This window comes from Piliocolobus tephrosceles, chromosome 9 (genome assembly GCF_002776525.5).
Source record: "Piliocolobus tephrosceles isolate RC106 chromosome 9, ASM277652v3, whole genome shotgun sequence".
NCBI classification, from domain to species: domain Eukaryota; kingdom Metazoa; phylum Chordata; class Mammalia; order Primates; family Cercopithecidae; genus Piliocolobus; species Piliocolobus tephrosceles.
In genome coordinates, this window is record NC_045442.1 from 41,504,738 (window position 1) to 41,518,773 (window position 14,036).

The 14,036-nt window shown below is 37.6% G+C and overlaps 1 protein-coding gene across 4 annotated transcripts in view; it reads left to right on the top strand.

Moving 5' to 3' along the window:
* Positions 1-14,036, top strand: part of CPEB3 (cytoplasmic polyadenylation element binding protein 3) — a 256,834-nt gene that overhangs the window by 105,173 nt on the left and 137,625 nt on the right. For all 4 annotated transcript variants that reach the window (XM_023226243.1, XM_023226245.1, XM_023226246.1 and 1 more), the window contains exon 4: positions 2,283-2,339. In XM_023226243.1, coding sequence (XP_023082011.1) covers positions 2,283-2,339 — 57 coding nt within the window. The remainder of the gene's footprint in view (positions 1-2,282; positions 2,340-14,036) is intronic.

The following is a 14,036-nucleotide window of genomic DNA, read 5'->3' on the forward strand; positions in this document are numbered from 1 at the left end:
ACATTGAACAATTACATATAGATACAGTACATGTATCTTTTAACAATGGGGTAGTTTTTGAAATTCCCAATAGTTAGCTTCTAGTAAATATGAAAAGGTTTATGAAATCTATAAAAATAAAATAGATGATTCTCTTAGATGATTCTTTACTCATATGGCTTTTTAATAGAAAACATGATCTAATCTAAGAAAATAATTTTACTATATTACAAATGCTAGCAAAACTGTACCTGCAAAACCAGAGAGAGATGAAACATTTTTCTCCTAATAAGGTTTGAAATAATAAAAATAAATTTTTTTATTGAAAGCGCTATAATGCTTCATGATAAAGTTAGAACAGTTTCATCAGAATCCATTAAATTCTGGTGAATTTTCTTATTTATGGATGTATTTAAGATTTTCTCATTCTTTAGTACATATATACACACCAATACAGGTGACGCTTCACTTGCGAGGGTTTTGTTTTTCCCTGCCTCTTTTTTTTTTGAGATGGAGTCTTGCTCTGACTCCCTGGCTGGAGTACAGTGGCACAATCTTGGCTCACTGCAACCCCCGCATTCCGAGTTCAAGTGATTCTCCTGCCTCAGCCTCCTGAGTAGCTGGGATTACAGGCACCCACCACCACACCCAGCTAATTTTTGTGTTTTTAGTAGAGACGAGGTTTCACCATGTTGGCCAGGCTGGTCTCGAACTCCTGACCTCAGATGATTCGGCCTCCCAAAGTGCTGGGATTACAGGCATGAACCACTGCGCCTGGCCTTCCCTACCTGTTAATATGAAATGACCTTTTACAAATTATCGTAGCCTGGGGAGCCATAAGAAATCAGGATGGTCCTGTCGAGGCAAAAACTTCATTTGTTTAGGAATTCATGATTCTCCCTTTTTATTTAAGGCAGATGCTCTGTTTTGTCTACTATGGTGCTTTCCTTTTGGGCAAAAAGAACTTAATAATGCTATTTGCCTCCAGTCCCCCATAACAGAGTTTACTGTCAAATGATGACTGACTCTTTTGCAATTATGTAATATAAAACTGTATATGTTGTAAAAATCAATCATTTTAACTTTATCTCCAGCTTTTTCTGTACTACTTTCTCCCCAAGATACTGTTGACATTTATTTAAAAATGGTAGTGAAATAAGATTAACATTTTTTGAGAATTTCATGATAACCCTTGACATAATTGAACATTAAAACCTTGCAAAGCCAAGTTTATAGACAGTAGCTTTAAACAAAAGCACTGTTTCAATAGCTATTTTGTTGAAGGAATTTGGTCAAGAAAGTTTTCTAAGTACATTTTTTTTTCATATAAGACTCTCTCTAATTTTTCTTTTGATACATCTACCTCCTTGTCCCAAATAATTAATGAAAAAAACATAATAGAAATGTCTGCATCTTCCATTCTTGCCCCTAGGGGCCATTAGTTGAAACATCTGATTCTGACTTAACATCTTATAGACCAGGGGTTGACAAAAGTTGTGAAGTGCTAAAGAGTAAATATTTTAGGCTTTACGGGCCACATGGTCTCTGTCACATATTGTTCTTTGTTTTAATTTTGGTTTGGTTGTGTTTACAAGCCTTTCTAAATGTAAAAATGATGCTTAACTCAGAGGCATACAAAAACAGGAAGCCAGCCATGTCAGCAGAAGTTTGCAACTCCTGTTATAAACTTAAGGATGAACATGTGGAAATTAGCATTATATTCAAGGTCATATAACTAGTTAGTGGTGAGGAGAGCCACCAGAACTCTAGATTTTTAGGCCAATCATTTTCCCCCCTTCTATCTCTTATATAAAATTTTACCATCTTCCTTCTGGTTGCCATTTTGATTATTATGTTGCATTTTTAAGCCACTATGAAACCTCTCTTTTTATTCTCTCTAAGCTTCAATTTTATATACTTGTTTGAATCTATTTTTTTTTTTTTTTTTTTTTTTTTGCTGCTTGAATGGAAGAACAGTATAAATGGTTGTTTAAATAAAATGCTTAATCCAAAGAGTTGGCATGTTTAAATTGGAATGCAGGAGATGTGTTAAATTTTAGACTATTATAACAGAAGCTTCTTTTTTGTTTTGTTTTATTTATTTGTTTTTGAAACTTTGGCTTTAAGACTTTTCATGTGTATGTTTTATGACTTAATTTTTAAAGCTGTTGTCACTGCTTTGGCCTTTGATAGCATTGTTATGGATTAATCTGTTTTAGATTTTTGTAATGTTTATATTTTAAGATGTATTTGAAATGATTACATTAAGCATTCTTTGTGCTTAAAATTATTTTATTTTTTAGGACGCATGGGGATAAATTTCCATCATCCAGGAACAGATAATATTATGGCACTTAACAGTAAGTCTTCATATGAAATATTCTATGAAATTAGCAGTCAAGTTTGCAACATGTCATTTCTACATTCTTGATTGTTGGTTACGTTTTAACCTTCCACTGAATGTAGTATAGACCATTGTTTTGTACTAGTGGTTCTCAAAGTGTGGTCCCTGGACCAGCAGCATCAGCATTGCTTGGGAGCTTATTAAAATCTCAGGCCCCATGACAGGGCTATTGAATCAGAAACTTAAGGATGAGGCCCAGAGGTCTGTATTTTAACAAGCCTGTATGATTGTGATTCAGGCTAAAGTTTGAAAATTGCTTCTTCAAACCAGGGTTGGCAAACTATAGCTCTGCAAGCTGAATCTGTTTTTGTAAATGAAGTTTTTTTGGAATATAGCCACATTCATTCGTTTATGGATTGTCTGTGGCCACTTTTGTGCTACAAAGGCAGAGCCCACAAAGGCCAAACTATTTACCATCTGACCCTTTACAGAAAATGTTTGCCAACTCCTGCTCCATACCATTGGGTTAGAGGAATGAAGAGGTAGGTGAAGGGAGAGAGGAAGTGGGGTAGAGAATGTAATGTGAATGAATAAATCAACTTATTTATAGATAACTCAGAATTTTTTCATTGTGATAGATAGCCAGGTATTTCAAGCTGGACATCCAGGCGTCTCCCATTAATGGAATTTGCATGGTATATGTGTCAGCAGCTTTACAGGTTTGAAACAGTTTTGTCAGTTTAATTGTTGGATCAAGTTCTAAAGCAGCAAAAACTTATTAACCAGGAAGTCATATTAATTAACACCAGAAGAAATATCTGGGTGGCATCAGCTCTCCTTCCTAGTGTCAGTGGATCAGATAGCTTTGCAGAAGAACAGTCTCTAAATGGAAATTTTTCATTTTCAGAAGGACCTGTATAAACCATTGAATCTTTTAGAATTTAAGTTTTCTCCTCTAGTAAATGAGTGATATCAGATTGTCCCCTCTCATCTTCCCAGATATACAAGGTGACTCTCAATACACATGGGAGACATACTGAATGAATCTAGGGTTGTGTACAATATTATTTCTTTCCCTCTTGCTTGAGTAGGTATGTTGAATGTCATTGGAGTTCTTTAGAAAAGGTTTTAGGTTATCTCTAAAACATATATTTTACATCTCCTTGGTTCTGACATGCAACCAGTGAGTACTGCTGAGAACCACTGGCAGTGCTTGATGATGCAGGTCTTAAGCCTCTCCATGCATATTTTTTTCTAGATTGCTAGTATCCCTTCCTTTTGGCGGGGTTGAAGGGGAGGTGGTCTTAGAGACAATAAAAATTCCAAGGTATCTACCTCTAATTTTCTAACTTCTAAATAAAAGGTCACTTTAAATTTAGATTATGCTGCCTCTAACTTTTTTTCTAGTGTGATGGGAATTAATGAACATGCTTAACTTGCTGAACTTGTGCAGTAATTAATTGTGAAAAGACTTCAGTTAGATTATGGGATTTAAAGTTGAATGTAAAAGAAAGGAACAGTATGGTAGTGTGTCTGCCTGAAGGAATGAGTGTGTATCTCAAAAAGACCCAATTGACATGATGTGAATCCTCTTCTGCAAGAGGGAAAGGATATAGTTTGTGGTTTTCTGTGGGAAAAAAATGGAGCTAAAATACGTTTTTCTTTTTAAAAGCTTTTTATTTTCTTTGGTTTGATTTTCTTTAATTCTCTGCTTTTGAATCCAAGATTTCATTTATGCTCTTTCCGTTTTGTTCATGTTGTGCAAATTCCCCTTTTAGCTTCAATTTCTCCAATCCTTGCGAAAAGGGGGCTGTTTAGGTAATCTTAATGATCGTTTTCAGCATGAAGATACTGTTACTCTGTAATTTTTTTTTAAGTACCGAAAGGGCCATTTTGCTGATATCTGTAACAAATGTTGATGAGTTACACATACTTGCAACAGATATCAGAGTGCATCAATCTTTGAATGTCTCTGTGGTTGCTGCCCAAGGTCGAAGAACCTTGTTGTCTTCTTAAAATAAACCAAACAACCAGAGTTTGACGTTTACGTTACATACCATCAGTGTTCTTCCAAAGTTGACTCCAGCTTGAGATGATCTGAACAAAAATATCCTCCATAGTAGGTACTTGTGGGACCTGCAGGCTTTGACAAATTTGCTAGGATAAACCTTGTTTTCCCTTTCATACAGTTGATCCCAGCCCATCTGGTGACTTACATATGTAGCATACACACAAACATAAACACACCTATCTATTATTTTTGTCTTCTTTTTTAAAATATGTATTTAGTTTTATATTTTGTAGAGATAAAGTGTTGCTATGTTGCCCAGCCTAGTCTTGAGCTCCTTGCCTCAAGCTCTCCTACCACCTCAGCTTCCCAAAGTGCTGGGATTGGAGGTGTGAACTACCACACCTGGTCTTTCTTTTTATGCCTACTGTTTGTTGCCCTAACACGTTTTGTCCTGTAACTGGTCTATCCTTCCTTTCTCTCAGCCATCATGTAGGAATAATTGAGATGGCTGGGCGCAGTGCCTCATACCTGTAATCTCAGCACTTTGGGAGGCCGAGGTGGGCAGATCACTCGAGGTCAGGAGTTCGAGACCAGCCTGACCAACATGGAGAAACCCTGTCTCTACTAAAAATACAAAACTTAGCTGAGTGTGGTGGCCCATGCCTGTGATCCCAGCTGCTCAGGAGGCTGAGGCAGGAGAATCTCTTGAACCCAGGAGGCAGAGGTTGCAGTGAGCCGAGATCACACCACTGCACTCCAGCCTGGGTGACAGAGTGAGACTCCGTCTGAAAGAAAAAAAAAAAGGGAATAATTGAGAAGAAGTAACAAATCCTGAAATCCTGAAACACTGTTAACTCAGAATTTGTGATTATCTTGGAAGGGACTAGGTTGAAGTTGAGCTGTATTTTCAGAAAAGAAGGGATTGGCTAAGAAAATTATAGCAAATTGAGGCAGTTTAAATTTTTTTAAAAAAGAAAATGTGAGTCAGCTGTAGTTCTTTCTTTCTTACCCTTTTTTGCTATGGGAAATTTGTGCTTCCTAGGTCTCTGTGGAAAGCTGCCATTCATTATGTTTTCCAAAAAATCTTTCATCCTTTTTTTACTTTCTTGACCTCACCAAAACCTGTCTCCTAAAGATATGGTCTCAGTTCTCCTGTCTTTATGGGAAAGATAGATGTCATTATATACATTGTTCTCAGTACTACTTTCCAGCTTTGAATTGGCCAGGTTCCCAGTTTTTGGTGTTCCTAGTGCATGCCCTCCAGTTATACCTTCCTCCGAGAATCACCACTGCTGACGTCATCTAGAAGACAGAAAATGAAACTTGGAAGAGAAAGATAGGATACCACTATGGAAGACAAATAGGAGTTACCAGTAAACCTTCAGACATTTAGGGTGTGGAAAAATTGGCAAGGTTTGTGTAAACCAAAGAGTCTACTGATTTTTCCTGTTCAAAACCCTGAATCTATTAATAATAAGAATTGGCAGACCAGCCTTTATGGAGGAACCCAAGAGGCACATTCCAAATTTTGGCCTTTCTCAAAATATTAGGTCTTCAAGTATTACAGAATATAAAAGGGGAGGTAGGGGGAAGAAACTCCAATCCATCAGTAAGACCTGCCACTTGTCCAATATTTCCAAAATAAAGTTAGTTCTGAAGCAATATACCCCTTCCACTTAATCAGGTAATATAATTTTTTCTTAACTGTTTAATAATTCTGCCCATTATATTTTAATCTTCCTTACTTTTAAATGAAAACACTTGACATTTGCATAATATATTTTAATTTTTCCTACTGAAGAAAGAAGGCTGCTAAGAGTTCTAGTTAGGTATGTAGTAGTAGTTCTACCATCCATATTTTTCTAATACTAATAGTAGCTTGTGTTTCCTTTTTCTTTTTCTTTTTCTTTTTTACATTCTAGGTCAGGGATGTCCAACCTTGTGGCTTCCCTGGGCCACCTTGGAAGAATAATTGTCTTGGGCCACAAATAAAATACACTAACATTAATGATAGCTGGTGAGCTTAAAAAAAAAAAAATCACACACACAAAAATCTCATAGTGTTTTAAGAAAGTTTACGAGTTTGTGTTGGGCCGCATTCAAAGCCGTCCTGGGCCACATGTGGCTTGCGGGACAGAGATTCGACAAGTTTGTTCTAGGTGTAGAGTTGGTTTAACATTCGTGGTCTTGTATAGGATTGATGCCTGACTTGGTGACTTTTCCTCTATTATGTTGATCCTTAGAAAAGGATACTGGTGCCTCCATGATTCATCACATGAACCAAATTTATGTTCAAAATCGGCATGCCTAGTCTTTACTCCATTTGACTGCTCAGTTCCTCTTTTTCCAAGTAGAAAATGGGCTTGGGAAAACAGAATATTGGAATATGGGAAAACAAAATATCGGAAAGTTGCTTGATAGGTACAAAAGTAGAAACTGGGAGTAGTGTTTCTTAAGGAATAGTATCATTCAGTTCTAGGAAGATGTCTTTGAAGCAGGCTGGAAAGCATGTGAAACCTGAAGATGCAGCAGTGAATTAGCAAAGCCAAAAGCGTCTTCTGGAGTTGGGTAGATCCCATTCCCCCTTTACAAGCTATATGGCCTTGAGGCCACATTCTTAACTCCTCTTTGCCTCTGATTTCTTCACCTGTAAAATGGAGAGGGAAATCAGTAAAGTGGTTATATATATATTTTATAAAGCTTAGTATAGTGCCTGATTTGTAGATAATGCTCATATGAGCTGCTATTGTGAATGCTTGCAACAGCCTTATTATTACCTTTAAAGATCTTTCTTTCTTTACATATTAGTTTCCAAAATATAAGTTTATCTCACATTGGTTACATTTAGGTAGATGCTTTCCTGATAGAATTTAAGACAGCACACCTGTAAGTCATTTGGTTGCATTTATGTATTTATTTGGAGACAGAGTCTCACTCTGTCACCTAGGCTGGAGTGCAGTGGTGTGATCTCGGCTCATTGTAACCTCTGCCTCTTGGCCTCAAGCGATTCTGCTGAATCAGCCTCCCGAGTAGCTGGGACTACAGGCACACGCCACCATGCCTGGCTAATTTTTTGTATTTTTAGTAGAGATGGGGTTTTGCCATGTTGCCCAGGCTGGTCTCGAACTCTTGAGCTCAGGCAATCCACCTGACACGGCCTCCCGAAGTGCTAGGGTTACAGCTGTGAGCCACCACGCCCCGCCACGTTTAGATAGGTGCTTTCCTGATGGAATCGAAGACAGCACACCTGTAAGTCATCACATAAGCTAGCGTAGCTGTATTGAGATGTGGTTCCATTTGTTTTTGTGTGAATCTTTTTCTCTGGATGAAATACTTTCTATCTATTACTTAACTTTGGAACAGGTAAACACGCACCGTCTTTGGACCCTACAGGCCTTTCTCAGTTGTTAAATATCTTGTGATGTTGGCACTTTAAAAAGTGTTACATGCTGCTGTTTGGAATGTATTAATAAAATGATACAGCCACTTTGGAAAACAATTTGACAGTTTCTTGCAAAGTTAAATATACAATTATCATATGATGCAGGAGTTCTCCTGGGAATTTACCCAAGACAAAAAGTGAAAATGTATGTCCACACAAAGATATGTATGCAAATATTCAAAGCTGCGTTGTTCTTAATAGCCAAAAATTGTAAATAAACCAAATGTCTCTCAACTGGAGAATGGATAAACAAATTGTGGTACATCCATACAATGGAATACTATTTGGCAAATAAATAGGAATGAACTATTAATACATGTAGCAACATAAATGACTGTCAAAATAATTTTGCTAAGTTAAAAAGCTAGACAAAAGAATACATACTAGATGATCCTGTTAATATAAAATTCTGGAAAATGTAAACTAGTGTGAAAAAATACAACTTCAAGAAAGGAATTTTTGTAGTAACATTGTCTTCTTTTTTCAGAGGACAAAAGTGAAGGCTTAGATCTTGGAGAAGTCATGTGTAATGATGGCATCTAGTTGAGCAAGTTTCTGAATCTCCTTAAGCCTTTGTTTGAAAACCTGTAAGTGGGCAGTTAGGATATTTACTCTCATTGTTTTTGTGAGATTCAGATGAAGTAAGGCACATGTACAAATAAGGTATTATTACTGCTACATTTGGGAAGTAGGAAGCATAGTCTCACTCAGAGAAGATACTTTCAGAGAGTTACTTTTTTTGTTGTTTTTTTTTTTATTTTATTTATTTATTTATTTTTTTATTATACTGTTAGTTCTAGGGTACATGTGCGTAGCGTGCAGGTTTGTTACATATGTATACTTGTGCCATGTTGGTGTGCTGCACCCATCAACTCGTCAGCACCCATCAATTCATCATTTATATCAGGTATAACTCTCAATGCAATCCCTCCCCCCTGCCCCCTCCCCATGATAGGCCCCAGTGTGTGATGTTCCCCTTCCCGAGTCCAAGTGATCTCATTGTTCAGTTCCCACCTATGAGTGAGAACATGCGGTGTTTGGTTTTCTGCTCTTGTGATAGTTTGCTAAGAATGATGGTTTCCAGCTGCATCCATGTCCCTACAAAGGACGCAAACTCATCCTTTTTTATGGCTGCATAGTATTCCATGGTATATATGTGCCACATTTTCTTAATCCAGTCTGTCACAGATGGACATTTGGGTTGTTGTTTTTAAAGATCATAGCTTTGTGATATAACAGAGATTCAATCTTGTTTAAATTAAAAGTTTTCCTGCCATTCCTTTTCTAAGATCTTTGATGTTATAATTAGAGTCTGTTACAAGTTATAAGGAGATAAATAAGAATTCTGAAGTACCACTTCCCCTCTGACAAGGAAAGATGATTGTTTACCCTCACTCTTCCATATCAAAGTATGTAACTTTGCAAAATTGAAGATTCCTAGAATAAAACCTAAGTTGTTTGAAGACTTAAACTTTTGATATCTTTCTGCGTTATTTTTTCTATAGCTCATGAATTTGTATATAAACATTTTGATATCTTAAGCCAAAAAAAGACACTCACCTCTTTAGAAGCTCTGAGGTCATTGATTGTTAAACAACGTATACATAGCTGATACACCAAGAAACTTGGAACTTTAGGTTATTCTGTTTTCCACATTTTTTCCCACATTTTCCCCTTATTAATGCCTTGAAAGCATTTTAGAACTTTTTGCTCATATTTCTATTTGAACTGAGGGCTGCCAGTGCATTTGTTGAATCAAAAGAGGCAATGTGAAAGGGCATTGACATGAACATTTGTGTTGAGTAGCGACACCTGTGTGGCTGCAGAGCCTCCTCTTCCCCCTCCTTTTTATCCTCTGCTGGGAGTGAACTCCTTGGGGAGAGGCTCAGCTGAGAGGAAGTGGCAGAGAGGGAGCTGGGCACATGATGCCAGAATGGGAATAGAGCCAGCTTTGCTAGAATTCCAAATGGAATTTTCCAAAATTTGAAGAACACATTGTTGTTTCTGTACACTGAGTGGATATAAGTAAATAATTTCTTGGTAGCATAAAAAAGTATAGTAAAGGAATTATTTTGAGATTCTCAGATTAAAGACATTTTGTCTGAGAATTTTGAGCTTTTTGAAGACAAGATTCAGACTTTCTGTTTCTGTCTGAACAGGTTTCTATCTGAACAGGTTTAGAAGTAAAAAAGTAAAGTATGGTTGTGCTATGAATACGTTGTAAAGGATGGCTAATTTAAAAATGAAAAAATTAGAAGGATAAGTAATGTTCCATGACTTATAAGTACTCAAATTTCAAAACATTCTAGTTGGATGCTGCACATGAACGTGGTAAGGGACCTAAGAGATTGTTTTGTTTTGACCTTTTCATTTTACAGTTGGGAAGCTGAGATTCAAAAGGCTATGGGAATTGGCCAGGGTGATATGGAGCTAGGAGCAGAACCTCTTGTGAGGGTGGTAACTTTTGCTTTAGATACTTAACTGTTACAAGTGGTTACATTATTATTATTATTATTTACTACCTTAACGCAAACATGCAAATTCGGTGTGTTTGGGAAAATAGTTTTTCTATTGTTACTATTTGTCACCTTGTTTGTGCTCTGAATGCTTAGTAAATTCTCTTTTCCTGAAAAATAGAATAGTAAACCTAGTCTACATGGCCCGATACTGAATACTGTAAATAAGTGAAGTCTGAAATGTTCTTGACTGACTTTATTGCATTTTGGAAGAAGTTCTTTGTATTTTTGAATGTCTCTAAAGTGACAGTATCGGGTAGTTCTAACCAAATAAGGAGGATACAGAAAACTGAAAATTTACTTACTTTTTCCCTGTGGACTTCCCTGTTTTCTCCACTTGTGTAGGCAGTGGAACCTGGACTTCGCATTTATAGCACTCACCCCACTTGTAATTAACTATTTAATGTTGGTGGTTTTCTTTAATGTGTATGCTTCAAGAGGGCAGAGACTAGCTTTTATTCACAGTTGGTCCCTGGCTTCAAGTATAATGCCTGGCCTGTTGAATAGGCACTCAATATGGATGATCAGAAGGGAGGGAAGGAGGGGTGGGAAAATATCTCAGTGTGACTATGAAAAGCACAGTCTAGCAGTCTTAGAGGATATCCAGTCCACCTTAATTTCTGCCTAAAAGAGCTGCTTTAATTCTTCCTTTTGAAAGATGGTTATAACACATATAGATCTAGCAATGAACAGTTTATGAAGTGGTCTCCCAGACCTCTGTGCTTCTATAATGCTTACTATGGTTTTTCCAGAACATGGGAAAAAATCCACTTTTCTTGAGCACCAACTTTACCCCAGGACTATTCTCTTATCTGGACAAAACATGGCCATATGATAGAGTAGTGTGTGAAACTGAAATGCAGTTTTTTCCCCTTTTCAACTTTTAGGTTCAGGGGGTACATGTGCAGGTTTGTTACATGGGTAAATTGCATGTCAGCAAGTTGCTAATGTCATACAGCCAGCAAATAGCTGTATAAGGTTTAGACACACAGATTATTCTGCCAACCAGTTCCTAATCCAGTGTGATTTTTACTCTCTTGGATTTTCCCAAAAAGTAACTTGGGTTTCGTTTAACTCCTTTGTAACAATTAAATAAATAATACTTTATTGATTGTGGAGTGTCAATATACTTCCACACATGTTCAGTGTTACTTTCAGAACATAGTCCCCCTCAATAGCAGCAGGAATTTTAAATGCCTTGTTCTCTTTATTACCCTCCATACACATACACTTTTGTTATATGACTAAAGTTTTGTGTTTTTCTTGTTGTTGTTTTGTTTTTTTCAGCTGAATATAGTAGAAACAGTGCAGTTTGGGGTAGGGAAGCAGACAGATCTGAATTTAAACCCCGAATCCATCACTTATTTGCCACGTGACTTTGTGGCAAGTTACCTGTGTCTTTTATTTTTTATTTTATTTTTTTATTTTTTTGTAGAGACAGGATCTTGTTATATTGCCCAGGCTGGTATTGAACTCCTAGGCTCAAAAGATCCTCCTGACTTGGCCTCTCAAAGTGCTGTGATTACAAATGTGAGCTACTGTACTGAGCCTGTGTCTTTTATTTTAAATGGACAGTTTAACCCCTCTTTACAAATGGTGAGGTGAAGTGTGTAGTGCTCCTATTACCATATGTGGCAAGAAATACACACCAAGGCTGGGTGCAGTGGCTCACGCCTGTACTTCCCAGCACTTTGGGAGGCTGAGGCGGGTGGATCACCTGAGGTCTGGAGTTCAAGACCAGCCTGGCCAGCATGGTGAAACCCCGTCTCTAGTAAAAATACAAAAATTATTTGGGCATGGTGGTGCGTTCCTGTAATCCCAGCTACTTGGGAGGGTGAGGCAGGAGAATCACTTGAACCCAGGAGGAGGAGGGTGCAGTGAGCCGAGATCGTACCACTGCACTCCAGCCTGGGCAACAGAGTGAGATGCTCTCTGGCAAAAAAAAAAAAAAAAAAAAAAAAAAAACAGAGAAAAAAAGAAGTAGTACACACCAAACAAATGTTAGTCTTTGTTTCTTCCCTATTCTACCCCCTTTCCTTTGTTTCCTTTTGGGTTCACACTAATTCTCAACCCCAGGTGTATAATCAAAACAGAAGCCAAAATAGAAAACACCCATGCCTGAGAGACTGTAATTTCATTGGCCTAGAGTGAAATCTGGTTGGGGGTAGAGGGTGGGCAAGGGATATGGAAAGGACCAGAATTGGATATGTGTCTATCTTTATTTGAGGATGAAGGAATCAAGTAGTATAGGGACTATGCTGTGCATATCCTAGTGTTCTTTCTTTTTCCTCGAGACTCGGTCTGCCTTTACTGTTCCCTGAAAGTTTTCCCAAATCCAGTTCAGAAGAGGAAGGTGTTTTTGAAGGATCAGGGGAGGGCCGATAGGAATGAGCAGCTTCTCCATGCTACTGCAGCCCTTCCCAAATGTCCAGGTGAATTCCTTGACGTAACTTTCTTCTGCGAAGGAACTCTCTTTGCCACATGAGAGGAGCCTTGTTGATAGAGAGAAGACAGCACTGACCAAGGGGCCCAACCTTTGGTTCAGCTTAGGCTCCTGAACATACCAGCACCCATTTTGTTTACCTTCTCTTCTTTCTGTATTATTCCTTATATTATCTGAGAGTTCAGAAATGTAGAACTAGCAAGTATTGGCTGTCCTGAACAGTGTAGGAATTGAGTCTTTATATAAAGTTGTAGAAATCTCGTGAGATTTTTGGCATAGTGGTTCAGAGAAGATGGTTTGTTGAAAACAGATGCCAGGTATTTGAGTGTATACCACTGTGGTGAGCAATTTCAGACCTGAATTGGACAGATCAGTCAGTATAAAATACAAAATACTCTGTTGTGTAATTACAATTCTTGTAACTTTCTTCTTTCTCTGTCTTCCTCCTTCCCTCCCTCTCTTTCTTCCTCTCTCCCTCCCTTCCTTCCTTTCATTCTCCATCTTTCTCTTTCTTCCTTCTTTTCTCTCTCTTTCTTTCATCAGTTATTGTTTGATTTAGCAATGTGCTACGGAAATAAAATTGAGGTGGTAATTAATTACTCTTAGTGGAATGCTATCAGGTCATGAGTGTGAGGGTGCATAAACATCACCTGATGTAAGTGAGTGTGGATGCCCACTCTCTCTTGTAAGGTATAATAGTATTATGTAGAGGGATTCTTTACCTGGGTTTGTTTCCAGAGATACCTTGTCTGATATATACATTTTCAATTATCTTTTTCTGTTTTGATGAGGAATTTAGGAAATGAACTTGGAAATTCTAGAGTGATTACTTTGATAACATGTTATATATTGAGAAATTGTATTAGTATCTTATATGTTAAATGTAATTTAGAAAGTAAAGTAATACTAAGTATGTGGGGATGCTGAAATGTGGTATAGCAAAGCCTTGAGCTTGCATTTTGTACAAGATGGGAAGAAGAATAATAGAGGAAATGGACAATGTGGACTAGGGGTTTCCCAGGGAGTAGAAGAGACTAGATGTCAAGACATGCAGGTATCAAGATTTTTATACTCTCTGAATAGGTGTTTACTTGTAATGATAATACTGGAAGAGTAGGTTGAATTGGGATTACTGGAATGTATGGGTCTGAGGTATGGAATAGTGAGAATAGTGAGAATAGTAGAGAAACCCCATCTCTACCAAAAATACAAAAATTAGCTGGGCATGGTGGCATGCACCTGTAATCCCAGCTACACAGGAGGCTGAGACAGGAGAATCGCTTGAATCTGGGAGGCAGAGG